Source organism: Bombus vosnesenskii, unplaced genomic scaffold (assembly GCF_011952255.1).
Source record: "Bombus vosnesenskii isolate JDL3184/JDL3185 unplaced genomic scaffold, Bvos_JDL3184-5_v1.1 scf7180000013273, whole genome shotgun sequence".
NCBI lineage: Eukaryota > Metazoa > Arthropoda > Insecta > Hymenoptera > Apidae > Bombus > Bombus vosnesenskii.
In genome coordinates this window covers 3,711,261-3,736,866 of record NW_022882931.1, presented here as the reverse complement: position 1 = coordinate 3,736,866, position 25,606 = coordinate 3,711,261, and the positions used below count along the sequence as shown (strand labels likewise).

The 25,606-nt window shown below is 36.0% G+C and overlaps 1 protein-coding gene across 1 annotated transcript; it reads left to right on the top strand.

Moving 5' to 3' along the window:
• Positions 1-341: 341 nt before the first annotated feature.
• Positions 342-23,903, top strand: LOC117231596 (glutamate decarboxylase). Its single transcript, XM_033490177.1, has 11 exons — positions 342-479; positions 1,552-1,637; positions 1,968-2,058; positions 5,827-6,063; positions 13,753-14,069; positions 14,532-14,783; positions 15,378-15,445; positions 20,798-20,876; positions 22,603-22,752; positions 22,958-23,152; positions 23,506-23,903. The coding sequence occupies exons 2-11, from the start codon at positions 1,581-1,583 to the stop codon at positions 23,677-23,679; spliced, it is 1,620 nt and encodes a 539-aa protein (XP_033346068.1). The 5' UTR covers positions 342-479; positions 1,552-1,580; the 3' UTR covers positions 23,680-23,903.
• Positions 23,904-25,606: the final 1,703 nt, after the last annotated feature.

Sequence of the window (25,606 nt, the reverse complement as noted above, 5' to 3'; positions counted from 1 at the left end):
CTTCGAGGCTAGAGAGGAAACAGAGATAAAGGAGAGCGACGAACGATACGTCATACCACTGTCTGACGTCAGCATGACGTTCGAACAGGGATTGGCTAGAGTTCGGCACGCCTACGTAACCACCCTCGTACGCGGGTCCCTTTCAACCCTGTGCATACGACGACGTTTCGAGCTCCGCCCACGTGAAAACAACCCCCGCCAGCTGGGGTAGTTGCGTGGGTTGCACGAGAGAGAGAAACTGGGTCAGGCAGACTCGAGGCAGGCCGAGTCAGGCCGAGGCTCGAGAGTCGTCCAGGCGTTTTCGGCTGGAAGCAGTCCCTTGGAAACCACCCCGAAGCCCGTCGTCGCTTCACCAGTCTATCGTCGATCCATCCTCCAGTCCTTCTCTACCGTTTACAACAGCTTCATCCCCTTGCGAGCGCGAGCGAGATCGAAGTATTCGTACTCCAACTATCCCACGAGGAGATAGCAAGGAATCGGTGAGTACTTCCTTGGTAATACGAGTTTCGTTGCAACCGTTTCTCTTCTTGATCATTTTCGCTTTCTTCAGTTTTAGTCGTTTAAAGATACTCGAGAGGGTTTTGAAAATAGAACTGTATTTCTTCAAGGGTGGTTTCTATTGGGGTAATGGAAGAATTATGTTTTTGGGATTGTTGTGGAATTTGGTAATGTTTTTTTGAAACCCTCTCGGTTCTTGTTTCGAATTACATGTCGCTTTCACGCATAACTCATTCTCGCTCCATTCGTTCTTCTCAATGTCATTGTGATGTATCCCGTGGATGGATTTATTCAAAATCTGACGAATAATTCGAATAGTATAATATTATCTTATTTTCTAAAAGACTTTAATCCATACCTGATTCTAGAAAGTTTGTACATTCTAGAAGACTTTGTATTTTATTATCTACACGTACAGAAACATACATCGTACGTACTTCTAATATTATTAACTCTATCTATTTTATCGCAATATGCTACATTTCGTTAGAATTGTATTCTACATAAAAATTCTACATGCCTGGATACCGCTATATTTTTCCCCCGGCATATATCACCAAATACCATACATACGGAAAATCTGAATGAAAGTTGCACGATTCTCTACTAGCTTGCACTATCTTCCTCCTTACGTAATCGTTTCTTGCCACGTTTGAATTACTCTCTCTCAGTAGAGTGATCCGTGGTTTTTAATTTCTGGAGGATGATCTATCGCTTACATTTCTCACGCTCCAAGGACCAGTCGATCGGTTCAGAGAGCAACGATACGATTTCAAAGAACCTGAAGTTAAAAGTTCACTGACAAATAAATGCAAGACGAAAAGAAAAAAAGAAATCAGAACGAAAAAGAACAGACAATGCTCTCTGTCCATGTTTCTTTGGTCGCTCGGCCTGCCATGTTCTTTCGGCGTATTTTTTAATAATTCTCGCTTCGCAGTTGCGCAATTTCTGTCAGGCTCTCGCTATGGATAATAGAAAAGATACGAAAAAGCGCGAAAGTGTGTTGTTCGAAAAGTTCAACACTGAAGCGGACATTGTTGTTGATTGTTGTAGGGACTGAGGCGAGGGGCACAAGCAGAGACATGGACAATGTGCAAATGATCGGCACTAAAATCACAGCGATCAAGGAATACTTATATGTAAGGCATTCCCATCTCGTTTCATGTCATTCATCGTGTCTGTCTCTAGTTCTCGTCATTTTATGATCGTTTATCGTTACGGTAGCTGTTCATTTATTCTGTTTCTTTGGTTCCTTTTAGCAATATTTCCTTAAGAAAGATAGTAATTTTTGTAATCGTTGCCTGAGAACGGATGCATCCGTACCTTCTATGAGCTTTTACTATTACCAATTTCTTTCATCAACAGATTTCGTTAGATTTTCTAAGAAATGTCGGTAATTTTTGTAGTGAATGTTACGAAATATATATTCATGTAGTTCAATAAGTACAGGTATTTATTGTAAATTTCAGAATTTCGCCCGGACACACTCACCGACCAGACTAATGAGTTCCGAAAACACGTACTCGCTCTCTAGAGAGCACTGTAACTTGAAATATTCGGGTAAGTTTTATTAAAATGTTTTCTCAGAACTTTTTCAATATCACAGCATGCCCTGTTCTTCAGAAATTTTATGTGAAATTAATAGAATGAGCTACAAGTGTTCCTTTTAATGTAACCATAACCTTAGCTTCTCCTACATGTATATTGTATCTTTTCAAACTTTCCCTTAATTGTTTACGTTAAACTACAATAATGCATGCCAATATCGTAGCGTATAGCTGGAAAAGTGATAACAAAAATCAGATTGTTGCACGACAGAAGCTAGTGTCTCGCGTATCCAATTTACTCTATGTCTGACCAGATACGTTCCGTATCTACTGGCCAATATTCTACTACTGTCTTCATGCGTCACTGCGAATCCAAGCAAATTATTGTTTCTAAAGTTGTTTCGGAGCATCTCCTCGTGTGTGGAAGCAGCTTTGGCTTTTCGAGAATGAAATCCGGGAGTCACAATATTGCCCTGATTTCGCGAGGTTCGGAAGGGTGCATAATAATAGCGGATTTAGAATTGGCTTGAAGAGGCTCATAGACGACGAGTGGCTGAGGACAGATTACACGCCACAGAAAGGGCGGAAGGGTTTGTTGTAGGGAATCTGTTTACACTTTGCCAAGTGCTAGATACCGATAAGAGCAGCTTCCAAGCTAAAAAAAAAAAAAATAAAAAAGATCGGTTAATATTTTTCTAGTCAAAAAATGAGTCGATTTTAGTTGACATATTTTAGGATTTTGATACTAGATAACAGTAGAGATTTATTGTAGAAACGTAACTGTAATCTCTTGAATCGATTTTCAATTCGTCGAACTTATTAAAATTTTGATAGAAGTTAATTATAGATCTTTTTATTGCAGAAATTTTGTTATAATTTTGATTGCCTAGAAAAATTTTATCGGGAACTCAAGTAGCCTCGTGTTTCTTCCGACTCGTTACTATAAATTAACCCCGTAATCCTGCTTATAAATCGCCAGAACTAATTGCCGCGTGTAACAACCCCTAGAAGGCGCTTTGATTAAAGCCACGAATAGAGGGTTCCGTACATCTGGTGCCAAATGACGTACGAGTTCCACGTAGATCAAGCTAGAATCTGTAATTCAGCCAATCGAAACAGCATGGATTGGATGCCTCCGTCTCTTGCACGATTTAACGGTAATTACTAACTTTATTCCTCTGTGTACATTGTTTTCACTATCGATTGAATAACATTCGAGTCTGATGAGTAGTTCTATCGGAAGCGCCGTAAAACTCGAAAAAAGGAGACTTTGACGGTCTTTTCAGACGTTAGATTGATAGAGCTGGATTAGCTGAAGCAGAGCCTCTGGAAGCCAGGGATTTCTCTTGTCTAACCATGGGCTCAGAACGATTCACCATAAGGTTCCACGCTCCCTTCTTTTCCCATTCGATTCCCATTCATCGTTCTCGTGATTATTGAAAAATACACTTGCTCCTTTAGAATAGCTTTATACTACTCTTTCTGAATACATCTTTATCGTAAAATCTAACTAACGTAACTTTTGAACGACAATTTTTCCAAATTTAAATGACTTGAGAACCGATATACTCGTATTAATTAATTTGGAATATAAAGCATATTGAATTTGAGTTGAAATGATCATCTTTTCAAGCAAGATTTTTCTATTAAGAAGTTCAGTATTCCTTCATTCTATTCAGATAACAGAAAAACAGTGACTTTAAAACATAAATACTAGCGAATTTCTGGTCTGTTTATCCATGGGATCTTCTTAATGCAATGGGAAACGAAGGGTGGTTTATTCCACAGGATGCTTTATGGTTACCCAGGGACTAAAAGACAGTTCAATCTACCAAGGATTTACCACGAGCACATTGAAATGTCCTACTGTAAATAGTTTTTGTTATCTGCGTCAAACCAGAGCCATAAAATAATCAAATTAATCGAGGTAAAGTTTACATTTTAAATTTCAGTCACAATAAAATTCTATCTCTTAATTTATCCATCTTCCATCTTCCTTTAAATTCAACGTCACAAATTTTTGGAAGACAAATATTTTCAGTGTATCTGTACTCATAATTGTATTATATGCATTTTCGTGTAGTACGATGAATGACTATCGCATGAATGTTCCTGAATAGCAAAACAAGTCACTCGTCACTGGTATGACACGTAGAGGAAGACGAAGAAGAATAAGAAGAAGAAGATGAAGAGATGATGACGATGTGAGATGGTGTCATCCCACCAAACAAGTGAGAGTGTGTCAATATAGGTCTATACTTTCAATTGTTTGATGAGGTGAAATCATTCTAATAATTGACGTTTTCTGCGAAGGAGAGCCGGCGGTAGGTGGAAACGGCGCATAGTGGGCCCGATCGCGATTCTAGCGGGTCAAAGGTCCGACAACAAATTGTACTCTGCGTAAGAGATAAACGTCTGTTTCAAGTCTGTGTAGTCTGCCCGATAAATTAACAAATATGTGGATAACAAAGTCAAGAGAGCACAGATATGAACAATCAAACTATAATTTTTTTAATCTCACGCACGTAGGGCAGTATTCGTTTAACATTCGTGCTGTTCTTACATTTTTTAAACTTGTCTTACGACTTAAGGATTTTTTCGAGAGAACATGAATTGTAATCAAGAAGGTACGCTTTATTAAATAATTCGTCCTTATAGGTACACCCAGTAAAACAAGGGACGAAAAATATCATAACGTTATATTAATATCAAAATCCTCGTAACAATTACATTTGCAAAAAAAACTTTGCAAATATGCAGTATGTAGTACAAATTACACTTAGTTCGATTTTAGCAGCCCGTTCTCGCTCGCTTGGTAGTAATATCAAAAATTGTAATTATTTAATAACACGATGAGATTTAAGGAAGAAAAATGTCTGCCGCGGGTAGGAATTGAGCTAATCCCAAAGTTCCATTACATATTTGAAAATATAACGTCTAGAATTTAATGAGAAAAATATAAAATCCTACTAAAAAAGAAAAACCTGTATTTAGAATTATAATAACGAGCCGTTAAAGAAACGTTGAACTTTTTCTTCAATTCAACGAATTTTGGAACGAGTAAAGGTACTGATTGGACTTGCACGAAGTGCGTTCTATTTTTGGTCCGTTAAAATCGCGATCGGGCTCACTGTGCGACGGAGCGCCAAGGAAAAGACGGACGCTCGATAAAACGGTAATCAAATCGATCAGTGTCGCTGTCGTAGAAGAGATTTCACTTGATTATAACAATTAGAGAGTTGCCAGTAGGCAATTAGCCACCACTACGGTTCATTAAATTCAAATTACTTCGATCAGTGTCGTAGCTTGTATGATTTAACAACATTTTTGGTATCCTCGAAATTATACAATTAAGAATAAGAATTCGATGAATCGTGTTTATAGCAACATTCAAATGTTACAATTCTGAATGTTAATGTTATATTTACGATATTAACAAGAATATTCAACGAATATATATTTATATATATTTCCAAGCATTTATAACGAATTATACTTATAACGCTCTTGGAATTGTAAGAGTCAGAGAGAAAATATATAATATCTCTGAGATTGTAAAGTTAGTTATTTAAATAAAGAATTATCACTGAATAAAATTCAGTGAAAGGTAGAATGTATCTCGTCAGTTCAATATTTGCAATATATACCTAGAAGAAACAATTTTAATTTCGAAGATACTAAGAAAACAATATGTTACAGAATCTCTGTATAGACAAGAATGTAGAAATCCAAAGAATGGTTAGACATCTATTACTACAATACTCAATTTTGTTGCTCTCAGATATCCTGCCGCAGAATGCCGAAGGTTATCCAGCAACCAAGGAATTCCTGATGAAGGTAGTGGATATTCTATTGGATTTCATCAAATCAACGAATGACAGGACTGCGAAGGTACTCGATTTCCATCATCCTTCCGAAATGATGCGCCTCCTGGATCTCGAAATTCCCGACTCTGGTTTGACTCTTCAGCAACTTCTCATTGATTGTTCCACCACCTTAAAGTATCAAGTTAAAACCGGTAAGTTAACGTTAATCTGTACAACAAGTTGACTATTCAAACTCGTGATTATTACTTAGAAACAACAAAAATAACTTTTTTTATGTTTTAATCGTTGATTATTAATTAAAAGTAAAAATTCTGAATTGAATCAAAATGAAGATTGTTAAACGATTTTTCTTTGTTTGTTAAGCATGGATAAAAATTATCTAAACGAAAAACTCAAGGAAAATTGAAGATGATGACTAGTAGAAAATCACTTAATACTGTGCTATCACATTTGCTTGCATTCGGGGGGGCGATAAGCCACGTAATTTCATATTCAATTTAGCATACGCGCTCTCGGGGTCGGAGATAAGGTGGCTAGAGACACTTCCTGCATTTCCGTCGGCTACAACCCCCGAAATATACACGTTGCCCTTGTGCACGTGATAAATGAGCGAGGGGCTGCTGCTAACTGAAATAAAAAAACCGTATTATCACCCTGCACTATCTTGGCTATTTTTCTCTGAAAAGCAGTGATACAGTTTCGAGTTGTATAAGGTTCCATTTCTTTTAATTGTAAAGGAAGAATCAAGTGAAAAATTTGTACGATAATAAATAATCAATGTTGGATATTAATCCTATTATTCCTACAAAATTAAATTCCATTTATTCCCACAAAATTAAAAATCCCTGCAATTTAGTGGACAAATCAAAATATTTCATTTTTGTATTAAATTTCAATACTAAAGTTCTCACTGAAAATTGTTTACCTCTTACATTTACAACTAACGCGATCGTAGAATTTTACACTGAAATGTTAATCTAATCGTGGCTTGAAAATTCTATCTATCAAAATATTCAAAATTTGTCTCTAATTTTAATTTCAAGATTCTTATCGAAAATTTTCAACTCCGTAAAACAACTAGTGCGGTCGTAGAAGTTTGCACTGAGGTATTAATTTAGTCGTAGCTTGGCGAATCTATAGAGTCTCTTGGTGGAGGAAATGCCAAAAGTCAACCGCAAATCCCCCGCGAAAGTTCGCTATCTCGGCAGGATTCGATTACCAGCTTGAATAGATGCTAATGCACAATGGAAGAGGGCAAACAGAACTTAGGCCAGAAATCAGGCTTGTCTGGTAGCAAACGCCGATGGAAAGGATCGTGGACAGAGTGAATGACGAGCCACCCCCTGTGTATAGAGGGACGCGTGCACGATGTATACGTGCCGACAAAAAGTCCTTATTAGATTATATTCCACGAAAGATTCCCTCTTCGTAGCGATCTGACTGTCATCGAAACCGCGAAAAAAAAGAAAATATCCACCCTTCTGCAATCGAATCGGTTGATTGTAGATACGTTGAAAATGCTTTTTTGGGGCGTTGGATGATAAGAATGCCGATGATAGTCTTTTGAAATATGACACCATAAAAAGAATAAAGATATTGAGGGTTGTTAAGAGGGAGACAGTGTTTTAGGGAGGGAAATTGTTTATGAACGAATTTTCGCAGAATTAATATAAATTTTAATATTACGATAATCAACTAGTCTCAAGTAAAACTTCATATTAAGAATGAATGTGATGCTGAATATGTATTTAAAAAATGAAATATTATATGCATAGAAAAAGATTTATGTAAAATCAGTCAAATTTATGTAAATTATCGCTGAGCTTGAAATTTCCACTATCGTGTATCTCACGATAGGAGGAAATTAATATCGATTAATATCGAGATACGTACGAAGATCTTGATTGATTGCGGTGAAACTGGTGTCTCGACGTTCGTGATTGATTCGTATTTATCAACAACGACATATTGTCGACATATAGAATGTCTATACAATCACGAAGACTGAGAATTTCGAAGGTCTGACACTGGAAAGAAACCCTGTATGTTTCCTGTATAAAGCTCTTCGTCGATATATAAAATAGGCGCTCTAGTTGTTTCGACCTAGAAAACACAATCTACATGCAACAACAATATTTCGATATCCTAATGTGAAACTCGGTATAATTACAAAGAGATGGAGAAATAATTTTCTTCAGAATTATAAACCTATCAATTATATTTTTAAGGTAAAATTACGCTTTACCAGCGTAGTCTGAGGAAGACAAACATATAAAATTGATTTAAGATCGAATAAAGTTGTATAAATTATCTATTTGAATTTCACACCTTAACTGCAGTTATCAACGTTTATTTCCTATAGAAAATTGAAAATATATATTCCTTATATCTGATATCAGGAATATAGAACATTTTGAAGACAAAAGAATAATTATTTTCCAAATCGTTCATCCTGAATTCTTCGTCATTTTATGAGGCTGCGAAAGGCTTAACAGACAAAAAAGTTGCCCATTTTCAATCGAGAACTCTCGTCCCAATTCCCCTCAACGTGGATCGAAGTTACGATGGTTTTTTCTGCAAAAAGCTATTGGAATTCGAGTACGGATAACCAAAAAAAGGGGGGGGAGGGAAGAACAATACAAACTGTGCCCATCGAAAAACACGGTTGTAGCGTTAGCGCACGTGGCACCACTGCGCAGGGTGGTGAATTCAATAGGATCGGTGTAATTAAGAGCCATTTCTACACGATTTTCCCTCGCTGGGGTCGAGGGAAATAGTAAATAGGGGCGAGCAAGCGGGGGTAGCTACGGGATCGCTCATAGTTTGAACCCTTCGTGAACTTTCGGCACGAAAGCATCGCCTACACCCATTGGAATTTAAATTGGCATCGATAGCCGGCCGTGGAATGTAGAAATCGTTTCGTCATGGAACGCAGAAGTTGTTACGTCATCCATTCGGTAGAAGGCGAGAAGAATGGAATTCCTGCACCCAAAATCATAACTGTTCAAATATCATGCCTACAAAGACAAATGGAAATTCTCATAAACGATGCTCCTTTTCTTTTTAATTTAATTTGATTGATCATTGAAATTGATTTAAATTTTAGAGTTCCTATTGTCTGTGTAAATTATGGTTCTTAAAAGATTTGGGCTTTAATTATTTTTAAAATCTGTTGAATATTTAATTCATAAAGATTATATATTTAAAATTGGTTAAATATGTAGTGTATGAAGATAAATGAAATTGTGGAGTTAAAAGTTACGTAAAAGCTACGTAAAAGAAATGAAATTATGGAGTTTCTCCATCGAAAGGTGAATAATGCTATTCGCATAAGACGTTTTCTTGTGCCGTTACATAAGTCTGAGCTCAAGACCACATTCGAAATGGTTTTCTTTCTAGTGATATGATTGATTGCACGGTATTAGCGTTTAGCCAGGGTTACACACTTCTCTTCATACAAATCCTAAGCCCTGTAATATATTACCGAGGTCTGCATCGAGCAGGTTCTCCACGTTAAAATTTGTTCCGTTTTTCTTTTCCACGCGGGAAAAGAGAGCAAATTAGTCGGAAAGTGATACCCTCCGACGTTGTAATTGCTCGTAAGAGCAACCTAGTGAAAGGAACAAATCGCAGAATCTATCGTATCGGACGTACAAATACCAGTCTATTTATGTCCTTCTATATCAACTCCACAAATTACGAGAAATTAATCAGTATAAATCTGTGACAAATATTCTTTAACAAAATAAGTAGAAAATATGAAAAATTTATTTTGTAATGTTCTTTGTTTTACTACTTTTTTAAATATCTTTTTTACGAATAAAACAATGTTTAACAAAGAAAAAAAGTAGGAATATAATGAAATTGATATGAGAAACCCAGAAATCGTGAGAAAGCAAGTAACGCAAACCTGTTATAAATATGTTTTAACAAAATAGAAGGAAAAGGAATGCTAACAGATTGCCATGAAAAGATGACAGTATATTCTTCTTTATTTTATTACCTTCTTCAATATTTCGTTATAAATAAACTATAATGTTTGTAACACAAAATTGATATAGAAATTCGATTTACGCGAGAGTGTAAAGGATCGCAACAAAAAGAAAATCACCGTCCATTAGTTTTAAGGGGGCAGCGTCTATTTTGCTATTACTTCGTGGCAATGAAAATGAGTCTAAGGGGATACGGTTCGAAAATCCCTGCAGCTCACAGCAAAATTAACATACCCTTAAATCTACATAATACGGCAAACCTTTCTGGTTTATCTCGATCCGCACGTTGCACTCTCGTGCGTTTGTTTTTCGTATCTTCCTATAAACTATGCAAACAAAACGCTCACTACCCATCATGAATGTTTAATCGTTGTTGCATTCATTTCTGGAACGTTTAAAATATTACACCAAAATATTAAAATCTTTTAATGTTATATTTTGACGAATATTATAGAAACGGCACTTATTTCAATTACAGTGAATAATATCGTATTGGATAAAGGTTGACTATAATTGCATCAATTAATAACAATAATGGTGAGAAAACTGATATTATGAGTGTACTAAAAAAATATCGGAATTTTCTGATAAATCGATGAAAGCTTTAGCTTAATGGTGGTGAGATAAATTTACCTAATCCACTTACAAAGAATAACGAAACAAAATAATTCATATATTATTGATTACATAGATTTTATATTAATGATCTGTAACACTCTCTTAAGAAACGCAATCTAATACGTCCAACTTCACTTTTACAACATTCCTCTCTTGCCAATAGAAAGTTTAACTAGGTTCACTTAATCATCCCCCACTTCTGCTCTGAATTCATTTTCCACGTTCAATCTACAAGCAATTGCACTGATGTAATAGTTAAAACTTTCTCAATTTGTCCCAGAAGATAACGCAAGCTTGCCACGGAATAGTTACGCTGGCGATTCGCATGATTTACATCAACCTGTCTCGCCAGTTGGTCGAAATAGTTTGTTTTTCTTGTATCATACGTCAGTTTGAGAGCCTCTGCAAACAATCTAGTCGCGCAGCGACGCGTGTGACGCGCAAAATGCGGGTTCCTCGGACCATCGACCCTCCACCACCCTTGGCTGAACCGCTGGAGCTCGATGCTCTTGGAAAAATCGGGGGAGAGACAGAGAAAGGGAGAAGTCTTGTTGCACACCCCAGAACCGGACGCGTGCCACGATCCACGGACCAAGATAATTGCGAATAACACTGCGACAAACGGCTCAGATACCGCTGCCCGATATCGCATTTTTGGGGTGGAGACTCTTATGTCGAGATATACGCTCGTGATTCCGGAGATTTCGATGTTTCACTGGTGGATCTACTAAATTTAGTTTGCCATATAGGGAGAAAAATTGCGATAAGCGCTTGTGGATATTTCGATCATTGCTGATTTTTTTCATTGGAAATTCTTTGAGATTCTTTTTTGGATATACTGAAGGCGAAATAATTCGAGATAAGTAAAAAACGACCGAATGACTAGAGATCGTAATTATTCGTTAGAGTTTCAAGAATTTGATTTTATTTCTTTAACTAAGTTAAAATATCGAAGGATGGAATAACTCAAATTAAGGAAACAAAAATAGAAAATTAAAATTAAAATTATTAAAATTATAGAAATTCATTATTCACTAATTTCACGAATTGTTATTCCAAAACTTTCATAAAATATTCTTGAAGATTGCGAAAATTTGTGAGGGAAATCATGATCTCGACTTCGCGCTAGAAAAGTACTGAAGTTACAGTTACAGATGTGCCAAGGGGAGCACTTAGCCCTCGATAGACTGGCGTCATACGTCAATCACTACGTAATACCGTGAGATTAAAATGTCTAGGCGCCACCCTCGAAATACTCATTCGCGTCTTTAGTCTTAATATCGAGGGAGCAGAATTTTCGGAAAAACATAACGCGACTCTGGAGGTTTCACGCAGAAAGCTTTCCGACTATGCTCATTGGTTATCAAAGGTTGTGAAGGTTATCGTACACTCGGGGGAGAAAGTCTTTTCGTGGCCGGATATTCAATGGAGTGAATCCATCAATTCTCGGGATCAAGGGATCTACCTTATTTTAGAGAATGATAGGATATAGGTTTCAAGGGTGGAAGAAAATCCTGCATCACGGAAACATAAATTTTGCGGAAAAATGATATCCATGACTAAATAAAGGATTTACTTTATATAAATAAATAAAAATCTTCTAATTTATTGTTTACTCCGTAATCTGTTTTATAATTACAGAATTAGGAGTTAATAAGAATAAGTCAAACTCATTTAGGTTGGTTGAATAGTAATACTTACGCATATAAACATAATTTATTTTTAACAAGAATGAAACAAATAGAAAAAAAATAGGAAATATCTAAGAATCAAAATTAACAAAAGACAATGTGTTTAAATATTATAATAAATAATATAATTATAAAATATTATAATAAAGTGTTAGTTACTTGTTACTCCTAAATTATTATCTTTCTCCATTATTTCTTGTGGATAACTTAGTAATAATTCTAAATTCGTTTAAAGTACTTCTTATAGTGTAAATATCATTAATAGACACCAATGCTGGTATATAACAAAAGCTGGTGGCTCATATATCCTCTTTACTCCATCTCTAATCACAAACGTTCCGTATCTACTTACCGAATTCTAGCGTTTTCTCGGTTCATCTTGAATTTAAGCAAATTGTCATTTATATCGAAACATTTCCACATGTGTCCTAGGTATGAAAGCAGCCTTAACATTTGTAGAATGGAATCCAGTAATCATAATATGGTTGAGCTACAGAATTCCCCGATTTAGCGTAAACGTAATTCTGTATCAGCATTATTATACTTCCACATTATCTATATATTAATCTTGCAATATCTTACAAGTGTAATATCTTCGAATTTATATTTGTTAAAATCATTTATTTTTTAAATAAATATAAATAAAACTAACAGACTGATTCGAAATAAAATTATTGATTACCAAAGGAAACGAAATACAAAAATCTAACTTGATACAGCAGGGTACCTCGCGTATAAGAAACAGTAGAATCCGAGCACTTGTTCCCCCAGTCGCATCAGAAGGCAGACTCCCATCGAACAGAAGCATTAACCCTGATCCTGGCGCGATGTTCAGCAGAGCGGATGACAACGTACTCAGCCAGTAGCTTAAAGCTCTCTCTCTCTCTCTCTCTCTCTTCTCGCTTTCTATTCGCGTGTCTTTAACGTCCGACCTCGCTGTTTGGCGTTACGAACGTTGGCAATATAATTTTTGGCCACGTGCCACGTCGGTGTTATTAATTACCCCGCCATTAGACGCCGTCTTCAAACAATCACGATTTCAAAGGAATTAGAACGTCACCCTGATTCTTGGTGGAAACGATTAATTTGAATGCCTCCTTCCGTGGCGAAAGGATTATTTCGTGAATTTAACATAGGCATTTGTTTCAAGTATTTCAATACCATTGTTCGATCGTTAACACTGCAACTACTATATCCGTCAAACGATTTTTTATGTTTGCAATTACTAAAAACGCAAATTCTTTGGCAAAGTTAATATTGATTTTTATTAAGATTAAAGAATAGTCAACATATTACGGATGTTTATGCATTTATAGAAAATGTAAAGATGCCCGAAATGCACGAAATGCTCTAAAATATATAATAAAATATTCAAACTATACTTTACTTAGAGTTATATATTATATAACTATTAATATATACGCATACCTATTTCTTTTCATTATACAATTCTAATTATAATCATCTACGTATGGTACATTTAACTGTACAGAATATAGTGGCATAGGTCTATACTTCCAATATTAAAAAATGTGAACTAAAGTAATAATTCCATTTTTTATTTTGCGATTTTTTTCAGGTCATCCTCATTTCTTCAATCAATTATCCTGCGGTCTTGATATCGTCTCGATGGCTGGTGAATGGCTGACAGCGACAGCCAACACGAACATGTTCACCTACGAAATTGCGCCGGTGTTCATTTTGATGGAGCACGTGGTGCTTCAGAAAATGAGGGAGCTCATTGGTTGGAACGGTGGTGATTCTATCCTTGCACCAGGAGGTTCCATCAGCAATCTTTATGCTTTTCTCGCTGCTAGACACAAAATGTTTCCCGCTTACAAGGAACGAGGCCTCGCTGCTATCGGGGGACAGCTAGTTATGTTTACGTCTGACCAGGTACGCCTAATTCTATTTATAACATTTTCTATAAGCTCCGCGATAAATCAAACTTTATTCTTGTATAAACCGATGTATCTTCGTATCTTTTTCAATTTCTATATCTTTGATTGTTAGAATACATCTTGCTTTCTTCTTTAAGAATTCTTTAATTCACAATTCTATAAAAGAATCTTAATCGCGACTCATCTTCCTCAAGATGTATGAATTTTTCTATTTATCTATTTTTTATCAATTAACAGTGGAAGTTAAAATCTTCTAAGATAGAATTTCTACAAATTTGTTAGCTTAGAAAGAAATCCTTTGCAATGAATTTACTTTTAGAGAATTCTTTGATTAATAATAATCGTATAAGAAAATTGCTTTTAGAGAAATTTTATTTATGATTTCATAGTAAAATTATAACCGCCATATAACCCAGCTAGAAATAAAAATTTGAGGTGTGCTTAATTTGTCGCACAGTGCCACTATTCGGTGAAATCATGCGCCTCTGTCTGCGGACTGGGAACGGACAACTGTGTGATGGTTCCCAGCGATGATCGAGGACGCATGATCCCATCGAAGTTGGAAGAATTGATTCTGGAACGCAAGGCTAGAGGACATATCCCCTTCTTCGTGAACGCTACTGCAGGAACGACCGTCATCGGAGCATTCGATCCTATTCCAGAAATCGCTGATATTTGCCAGAGACACAAGCTCTGGCTACACATCGACGTGAGTGAAATCAATTAATTCTACCAATAATTATAATAATTAGATATTTGTACAAATTGATATGTTTATGAACGCAATCAAAGAAGTCGGACCTAGTCGATGAAATTAGTTTTATCTCTTAAATATAACGATTATTATACTGTGAATATTTTATACAAATTAGGTCATTATGTGTATTTTTTGTAATAATCGCCAACAATAATTTTATCGATGAGAGAAAATGGCTCAAGAATAGGCAGAATATTAAAGTCGTTGTAAATTGTAAGAACGATCGATCGTTTCCCGTGTATCGCGCGTGTAAAATTAAAAAATATATTTGTTCGACTAATGTAATGAACAAAACCGAAGATGAAAGTGTTTCGCAGCTAGAATGGGACGAGAGAGATTTTCACTTAGCCAGACAGCTTATTCAAATCGGTTTAGCGTTCGAACGATAAATGCCAAACGCGTAAGAGTCTTAACGTAAATAATAGATGTGAGAAGCGTCACGTAGTCGACGGCCAGTTTCGATGGGTTAAATTGAGGGAAAATTCGGAAAATCTGGGCTTTAAGAGTCAACGTTTACAAAGTCTTCACGAAATATTCCCTTTTTAGGCGGCTTGGGGTGGTGGACTGCTTCTTTCAAGGAAATACAGACATCCCCGAATGACAGGAATCGAACGGTGAGTGAAAAGAACAAAATATTTTATTTGTGTTATTTTTTTACAAAAAAAAAACGTGACGTAATTTCATCCTTAAATTGATCCAACTTTCTTGACTCGCCTCTTTTCGATCAACCAGAAACACCTCCACGCGTGTTCTATAGAGGGGCGGCTTAATCCACGTACTTTATATGTAGTTTATTGAGGCTTAGTTTGATGGAGTCACTCAGAAAGAAAGCATACGCACACGCGTGCACGGAAGATAAAATCGATAAAGCTTTTTCAATGTATTCGAGATGAGAATAAGACATCTTAAACCTTAGAAAAATCACTTTGCACGGGAATAGGATAATTTCTTTTAATAATGACTGCAAGACTACAATAATACGAACTATAGTATATTCTGAAATTTAGAAAAATGTAGCTTAAATAGGATTTTTTAAGTAAAATAGTCCCATTCGTAAATTGATATCAATGAGAAATGTTATAATTATTCCACATTGCGGATATTTATACAATTTCGCATATTTTTGAGAGCATAGCTAAAAATGAAGTTTAAATAATTTTGTTTCATCTAATATATATTATTAACAAATATATATACTTTGAATATTTTATATATTCATGCACAGCTTTGCATTTTCAATCCTCTGCGTTCCTCGGCTCTTTTTTCACTCAGTTATGTTTTCTTACTACTAAACAATTTCTCAAGTAAAAAGAATTCAATTTTATGCTAATAATGAAATTGAAATATCGAAATATGAATAAAAATTCAAGAAATGCCGCAGGGTTAAGTTGTTCATAAAAATACATAAAAACCCGGCAATTGTTATTGCCAGAAATCTTTCTAAAACTTATCTTGGCATTCTTTCATTAACCGCGAAACAATTAAAGGAATTTGTGAAATATGAAAAATCTATAACAAGATTCTCTGGCTAAAAATTAGGATAAATTAATCGACGCGAGAAAGAAGATACCTGCCGGCTATTTCTGTACAGTGTCGTAATCCGTAGAATCGAGGGGCGACAGAAAGGAGTGACTCCTGTCCTCGACACATGCGAACTTTCGCATATAGATTCACAGAGGCGAGCGATGTCCGACCCCTCGCGCTGCAATTGGGGGTCAGGGATAGGCCGATTCGGGGGTAGCTCAGATGGGGTTGGCGAGATTAATCCACGATTTGCATCCGGCCGCATCTGCTCCCTTCATTCAACGCCAGACAGTCCGTGACCCGAAAAAAAGTGGCACGAGGCCTGCCAGGAAAATCATTTTCACGCAAAAAGTCGCCGGTTTCGAGCAATTTCGAGTATCGTCATTTGTTCTTCTGCATCGTGGCATTCATTCGGAATTTTTCTCTACACAGAGAATGTTAATATCACATGTTATGAAGGAAGTTTACTATTGTGAACAATAGTTACTATATATCTATCCTTTTCACGCAGAAGTAAATTATTATTCTAATTTTACAGTATGTTTTTGTTACAAATTTCCGTGGCACGAAGCTTTAACCCTTTATGTCCTGAGGTTTCTTTGTAGTAATTCGCATCAAAATTATCATGAATTAAATGTTCTTCGAATTCGATTGAAGCTTATTAAACATCGCTATACAAAAAATGAAATTTTATCGTGCGCATATTTTTTTTCTTTGTTTTTAAGCTGATACAAATTATTTCGTTTACTTTCATGATTAATTTTTACAATATTTCATGGCAATATTTTTATACGTTTTACATAAGTGAAAAAAGGGGCGAAAACAAAATTCATACGAATTATCAAAATTATATTTTCGAATTGTTACTTGTCGGTATTGCCATATGTATTTATATCTTAGTGATACATAGATTATACAGTAATAGCATGCAAACATCGAAAATATTATTCAAGTATCAAATCAAATCTGAAAATCGCAGTAAAGGAAATATGATACGTAATTCAGAACTTACAAGATTAAATATTGACCGATTCCACGATAATGTATAACAAAGCTAAATAAAGCGAAACACACGTTATGTAGAGTAAACGCGAGTAAAATCCTCCACTCTCATTGCTGTGTTGCTGCTGGTACAGACTGTACCCCAGGACTTCCTTCCTGTGAAAGTCTTGATTAAAATGGCAAACGAAAAGTCCGAAGGACGAGCAACAGCTGGATCAGTTCCCTGGAGCGCATTTGCAGAACAGAACTCTCCTCTTTATATATCGACACGCCGCCGCATCGTACCGTGCCTTCCGCGGGCCTGAAATAAAAGACCGTGCCTCGACAATGCTGGATTAAACTCGTACAAAGGGAACATCTTCCCTCATTCTCTCGTTGTCTGTCTTCTCTGTCGCCCCTCTCTTCTCCTCCTCAACTATCGTTGGTTCTCCCTCGAACAGTACAGTGCAGACCCTTGAAAAGGAGCGACACAGAGAAAGAGAGAGGGAGAGAGGGAGAGAGAGAGAAATAGAGAAAAAGGGAAATCGTGATTCCACCGTCGCGACAAAGTCAGGAATGATTACGCATAAAAGATTCTGGGGAAGAGAGCAAGGTTTGCAGGCGGAAGTGAATCTGATAGTTCGCGTCCTTCTCTCGCTGGATTCAACAGATTTGTCGCATACTCGGCTAAGCTCAGCTGCTTTCATGTGTATTTTTCTTTCATATACACTTCCCTGAATTGTACCGAGAATTCTCGATTCTCTGGAGCGCGATTATTGCGATCTCGTCCGGCAATCGTTGCAAGTTATTCTTATTTTGGTGGAACTAGTTCCTCGTTCATAATATGAATTTTTCCAAGTCAATTTATCCCTCAGTGTCAATTTAACATAATGATAAAAGAGGCAATATAAAGAGAAGATAAATAATTAAGCTCGCAAAATTTGTTCTTGCAATGAAAAATAATTAAATTGATATGCACGCAGGCATTAAAGTTATTGCGCAAAATCATATCTTTGTGAATGTAATTAATGGAACGGGAACTAAGCAGAGGTTTGTTCGTAACGAGTATCATACTTTAGATATTTCATACATTTTGCGTATCGTGTGCATTTTATGTATTTCTGAGTTTTAAATTATAAATGGATAAACGCACACAGTCTAATTACTAGGCATGTTCGTACACAAATAATAAAGTGATGGAAAAGCCATACTACTTTTTTGCATTTGAATATGAATGGATACAAAAAATGGATAAGCGTTAACATTAGATGAATCTTGTTCCTCTTGTATCAATCCTTCTTTCTCAACGCATAATGAATTTGACAGTTCCAGTTGAAAAGTAGCTGCTTTCCTCGCCTACTTTCTGGTGGGGGCGGGGGGGGGGGGGTAATTAGCAACCCTCGTAATATATATTGCGCGGCTTTTGGAGTTGGCACCTAAGACGAATTTAAGAGTGAACGGAGGGGTGCTGCACGCGCCAGCCCCAGTTGCGAATCGCATTAATCACTCGAGCTTTATGTACAGACATTATGCACACTCTTAGCGATATCTTTTTAACTAATGGAAAATCAAAACACCTGGGAAACTTTCCATCGATTCCCTAAAATGAAACTATGCTCTATAAAATTATAATTTCTCGGTTAATTAAATCACACATTAATTATACAATAAAATATCAAAGCAAATATATGCACTGCAAGCTTTATATATGATCGTAAGCTTTATGAATACGAAACGTCGAATGGGAGAAAATGCTGTCGAAAATGTTGGTGATACAACAGTACGATAAACTCGTACGTTGAAGAGGATGCAGAAGAGTGACTAATGGCAAACGCCTGTCGTCGACACGAATCTCTTTCCCTGGCCGTCTCTAGTACTCTCACATCATCCACAGCACAGTCAACAGACAGTAGGGACAGTTTCGCGATATATGTGTCACTTGCCAAGTGTCGATAACGTTTGTCATGAAGCAGACCGTACCGTGCTCGTCTGCACGTGTACATCTGATTCTACTTGAACCGAGTTAACTGATGCTGATTGCATAAGCGAAAAGCTACACGTTCCGAATTATTATTGTGGAATATGAGTACGATACGGATGACTATCATTTAGAATATCTAGTACTATCAAGGCTACGTTCTTTTTATTCTACAAAACGATAATCGAATATCGAAAAATCGTTTGACATTCAATTAACGTAATTTTAATGTATTTCATATTTATATTCATATAATATCTTAATTTCTTTTTACAATAAACTAAAAATATTTAAAATTTTATTAAAGTTCTATATTACTCATAGAGATTTTCAGTAGATTATTGTCAAATTCCAACACTTTATACTGCAATAATCTTTTTATACAATAAATCCCTTGTTGTGCTGTTTTATTTATCTTAAAAATAAATGACATCGTATTTAAATTTGTAAAGACCAAATTACAAGGATTAAAAATTTAACCGTATTAATTTCTAATTTTTTAATTACAAAAAGCTCTGATTAAGAGATTACGTCGTTAAGAAATCATGTACAACCTATCTGATGCATATTAAAAGGACAGTGGATTATTTTAATGGGAAAGTAAGCGACACTTGTTGAACGTTTCGAGTGCATCGCAAATTAGTGTCATGTAGTATACAGGTTCTCGCGTTTCGCCGCGGCAAGGATTAAGAAGGGTTAGGAATTTTTACCGCAAGGGTGTGTCTCTTAGGAGCAGAGGGTTAAATCCAATCCCGTGGCTATATTAATAGCTCTTCTCTCGAATTGATGGACCCCCACGAAGCAAGAGGGAAAATAACTCATATTTTATCCCCTATTGGTCCCTTCGGGAGTGGATAACCGTTTGACGACCAGCTGAGCTCCTTCGCCTTTCTCAGCCATATTGACGTCACTCTTTTCGTTAGATTACAGATAAAATCTGTTCCACTCACATTTTTCAATTCATTATCTCCTGTTATTAAACCCAAATCCGAATCACAATCCTATTTTTAACATATTAAATACTTTCACAATTTCTCGAGAAGATATACTATAGATCTTAGTTTCTATATACGAATTTCTCAGAAACTAAGATGATCAATTCTACTTTTTATAAATTTCTCAATTTCGGTAGGGACATGATTACTGTTCAATTCTCAAGAAAAGAATGATTTACTTTCACAAATAATAATAGTACAATAACTTTTGAGATAAATTTTAAAAAGTAGTGTTTGCGATATATCATCACGCTTCTATACTTTTCTATTTGTAGAATTACTCAATATTCCAAACAATTCATATACTCATTATCACAATATCTTTTTTCAAATGAAGAATTATTTTCTTTCTGCTTTCAGATACCCAAAATTCTCTAACTAGTATCTACATATAATATCATTCAACTTCAGACTCTCATAATAATTCAAATGATATTTGAATAACAATTTCTATCCAGATATTCTTCATAATATGTCAATGTTCACAGAGCCGACTCCGTAACCTGGAACCCGCACAAACTCATGGGGGCGTTGCTTCAGTGTTCGACGATTCACTTCAAGGAGGACGTAAGTCAACGAAACTCATTCTATTATTCGTCTTACTGTACGTAGAATTATATCATGATCCATCTTTGCGACGTGTCTCATACACGTGGATATACATCATGTTGAGCAAATCGACAGCTCGAGGTCGTGGACCGAGCAAAATTCCGGTCTCCTGGAAGGGTGATGACACAACAGTAGTTGCATTCCGTGGGGCTAGACGTACGCGTCGGAACGCAGCACTGCAGGAATTTAATTAAACTAAGAGATAACATATGTTGCCGGCCGTACCGCGACGGTTTGCCCGGGGGTTTATCCCTCTCTCCCCGCGCTTGCGTGGTTATTGCTAACTCAGAACTTCCCCTTCGGATATTAAAATTCCGTGCGCCGGCTGCCGAGGAACGTTTCGAGGGAAATTCTACCGAACCTTTTCCTTCTTCGTCCTTATCGTTATCCTTGCACGAGCGTGAAAAATCAGTTCGAACAACCCCGGGTTTAAAAATTGTTGCAACTTGCAATAGACAAATCAGGATCACGAATTATTTCAATATGAATGATAATCGAAACTGTTATGAATGTTTTCACTTGACATACGGTGAATAAAAGGATAATTGCAGATAGTATAGTTCTACGGAATAGAATTGTGATTGATAATGACTGCCACGTATAACAGTAATAATCATGTACATGAATATCAATTTTTAATTTTCTCTTGTATGTCACTATATGTTACACGGTTAAATGATCATTCTCTCGCTTTATGCTTTTTCCCTTTTATAGCCCAGAAACGAGAAAAATCCACGAGGAATATGTACATATGAAATATACGCGTGTTTGATCAAGTACAGTCAGTTTTTACTTACTCGCGTGTTATTCGTTTACTCTTGAAAAAGTGAAGCTTTTCAATGTCGACCGTCTATAATTTTATGCTATTATATGTACATAATGCAAATACAGACAGTTTTATGTATGAAATAACCGTGCGTCTGACCAGGTGCAGTCCGTTTCTACTAATTCGCATATTAGGCACCTATTCTTGGAAAAATTGAATTTTCTCATATCAAACGTGTATAATTTCCTCCTATTGCGTGTGTATGCTGTTAATACAAATAGTCTATGTAATTAGTCTGCAATTATATGCATTTTAATTGTGACTAACTGTGGATTTAAAGGTGGCAACAATCGTCAGAGAAATTCAACGTTCTAAATATCTATTTCTTTAGGTTCTGACGATTTATTAAATTTATAGAACTCATCAACAATTCTCAATGAATTTTCAATGGATTTTCAGTCATTTTTCATTTTCCTGTATTCTTTATTGTCTCTCTTACTGCAATTCTCTTCTCATCCTATAAAGTCAGATTAACTGCGAATCACGAGAGGCGGATGTTTAACGGCAAGCTTTCAATTAACTTTTAGGATGCGAGACGCGTAGAATCGCAGGATCATGGGTGTACAATGGTGGCTGGTAGGGTGGCGGAGTACCAGTCGCCATTTTGTAAATTCAATATCCCTCAGTTTCCCTCTTCCTGCGCATGAGTTGAATTCTCATATCGACCGGGACCCGTCTCTCCGTGTTTGTTTCTTGTCGCGCCTGTCAATTAGAAACTTTCTCGAACGCGCTTCGAAACGCTCATTGTGCAAGTTCCATGAATGAACTGAAAAAAAACAAACGAGAACTGGTAAACAACAGGAGAGACGATGGTTTCTCTCCTCTTTTCGCGATGTTCTTTATGTCTTTATGTTGCAGGGATTGCTGATTAGCTGCAACCAAATGTCCGCAGAGTATTTGTTCATGACAGACAAACTGTACGACGTGAAGTACGACACCGGTGATAAGGTGATTCAATGCGGACGTCATAATGACATCTTCAAGCTCTGGTTGCAATGGCGAGCCAAGGTAAATGGACGTAGCAATCGAACAAACGTTTCAACAAATGGAGAACGTAGACAAAAGTTATTCAAATTTAGAAGAGATTATCCTGACGTACTTCGTAAAATAAATTTCAGAGAGTAAATGGAATGAATGGTCAAAGAATATAATTCAGTTTAGAAGGATATTTAATTTGTATGATAAAGTTGGGCAAATTCGGTTTGACGTACAGGGTACAGAAGGATTTGAGAAACACATGGACCGGCTGATGGAACTCTCAGAGTACATGGTCAGGCGGATCAAACAGATGCCTGATAAATATTATTTGATACTGGAACCTGAAATGGTGAACGTTTGCTTCTGGTATCTTCCAATACGCGTTCGGAACATGCCACATACTCAGGAGAGGATCAAGATCCTTGGAGATGTGAGACTAAAAACATCTTTTGAGAACTTACAAATTTTTCTAACTCTATTCCATCGTATTCGAATTACTATATTGCAGAGTTTTACGCATATTTTATTGTAATTTCTCTTCAACTTACTAAATATTATAACGGGCATTATTTTTTCATTCTGATTATAGTTTAGTTAAACCCCAATTAACATTTCAGATCTCTAATTCTCTATTTACAAACTTAAATTGTTAGCTTTGAATATTTCAACTTTACAATTTTCTGATTATCCTATATTTCATTAGAATTATTTTTATCAATAATAATAATATTTCTACATGTCCTTAATGTACCGAGAAAGCAGAAGAAAAATATCTGTTCACAGATTTGCCCCATTTTGAAAGGCCGAATGATGCAATCTGGAACACTGATGGTCGGCTACCAGCCGGACGATCGACGACCCAATTTCTTCAGAAATATTATCTCGAGTGCCGCGGTAACGGAAGCGGACGTCGACTTCCTATTGGATGAAATGGACCGATTAGGCCGTGATCTGTAAGAAACCCGCCCGTTCTAATTAGTTGCGTAATCAGTTGCCGCAATGCAGTTGATTATATCGCGACATCGTATCGAAAGTGTTTCCAGCTGATATTAGAAATTCATTTAACGAGCAGGAGAATCGCGTCGCGTTTTATTACGTGTACAAAATTCGGAGGCCAAATTCGAGACTCGCATTCATGATTACTAACCTAAGCAGTGTGCACCGGCTCTCTCCTTTTCTCTTGTAGACCAAGAAAAATATTCGTTGTTTTATTTTATTTCTTTTTTTAATGAAAACTTTTAGGTTTAATTCAAAAAATTCTTTCGAAAAATTAAATAAAGGATACGTTTTTATTCACATCAAAGAATATCTGTTTTACTTAAATTAAATTAAATTTCACTTGAGAAAAATTTTGTTGAAATTTCTATCGCTACTATCCAGAGCTTAACTTCAATTTGGATTTTTGGCATAATAAGTGCGTCTAGGGAAATGAAAATTAAAATTATAATAGACGATCGTTTCGTTTGAATATTCTCTAAATGTTCGAGCTTGAAATTGACGACAGAAGAGAGTCGGTAACCGAATCATCGTTCATAGCACGAGAAACGCTTCTTCAGCATATTACAAGGCAGCTACTGAAGATCGAAGGATACTCATAGCATGTAAGTTCTCTAGGTGTAAGGTTACAGCACATCCACGAAACGAAGAATCAAGTTACAAAGCTCTAGCGATGCTTCCGGCCGTAAATGTTACTAGTTTTCACCCCTTGGCGCTATACCTATTCACTAGAAAAGAAAAGGGAAACGAAGGAGTAGCAACGACGCGTTTTCATCATAGATTGAAACAATAGTAAAATATAGTTAATCGCGCTTATAATGACCGAGAGTTCGTTTAATTAATATTTTATTTCTTAGTGAAAATACATGACATACGCGCTGCAACAGTTGGCTCCGTATCAGAACGTTATTGAGAGTTACAGGATTTAGAAAGAAGATAGTCGAAAATTGATTTTGATTACATCATTAACGTTGCGTATGCCTCACAGGGAGGCAATAAGTAAAATAAATATATTACGAGAATAGTCACGAACGGAAAAAGAAACTCAGAAGAACATTGAATTAATTAAAAATTCGTTCGAAGAGAACGAGATAGATGTACAAAATATTTTTACTTGCATCGGTACACTGCGGAGTAATATAGAGATAAAAAATGATATTAGTTCGCTTAGAAATGATGCGCGTTACTTTGTTGAGAGACTAAATGAATTTGTTATTTATTGATCGTTTGCAAAGCTATAAAATAAAGAGGGCAGGCCTGCATACATTATTATTATATACAAAACGTACATATGTTATTATTTATTATTGAAGAGTTTCACCACTAACGGAGAGTAATATTTATTAATATACATTATAGGAAACTTGAAAAAGAAGTATAAATGTATTTGAAACTAAAAAAAAAGCATAAGTATATATATAAAGAACAAAGCGTATATTATATACAATATAAATATATATATTTAGCGTTGAGATTTTAAAATACAAAACACAAACCCATGAAAGTACATGCTTTTTCAAGTATTCGTGCGAACGGTTGTCATTTAGTTCGTCGATTACCTTTATACACTGTTGGAAACTGATCTTATTACGTATTTGGTAAAGAAATCTCTTATTAGAAATTAGTTCCGTAGTTTCGAATCGCGTTCCCGTCTTTCACCTAACTTTTTAGGGGGACACTATCGATCGTTAGCTTCATCACTTCTCACAGGTTGATTCATTTCGTTAATACAAAAAGGAGAAAACATAAAAGAGAGTTGCGTCTTTTTAACTACAAAATTTCGATATTTTTGCCTCGTTTGAAACGACGAAAGAAATATCAATCTGTTCGACAATGAAAATAAAAAAAAAGGCAACATTTAAGAACCGAACGACCCTATATAAATTTT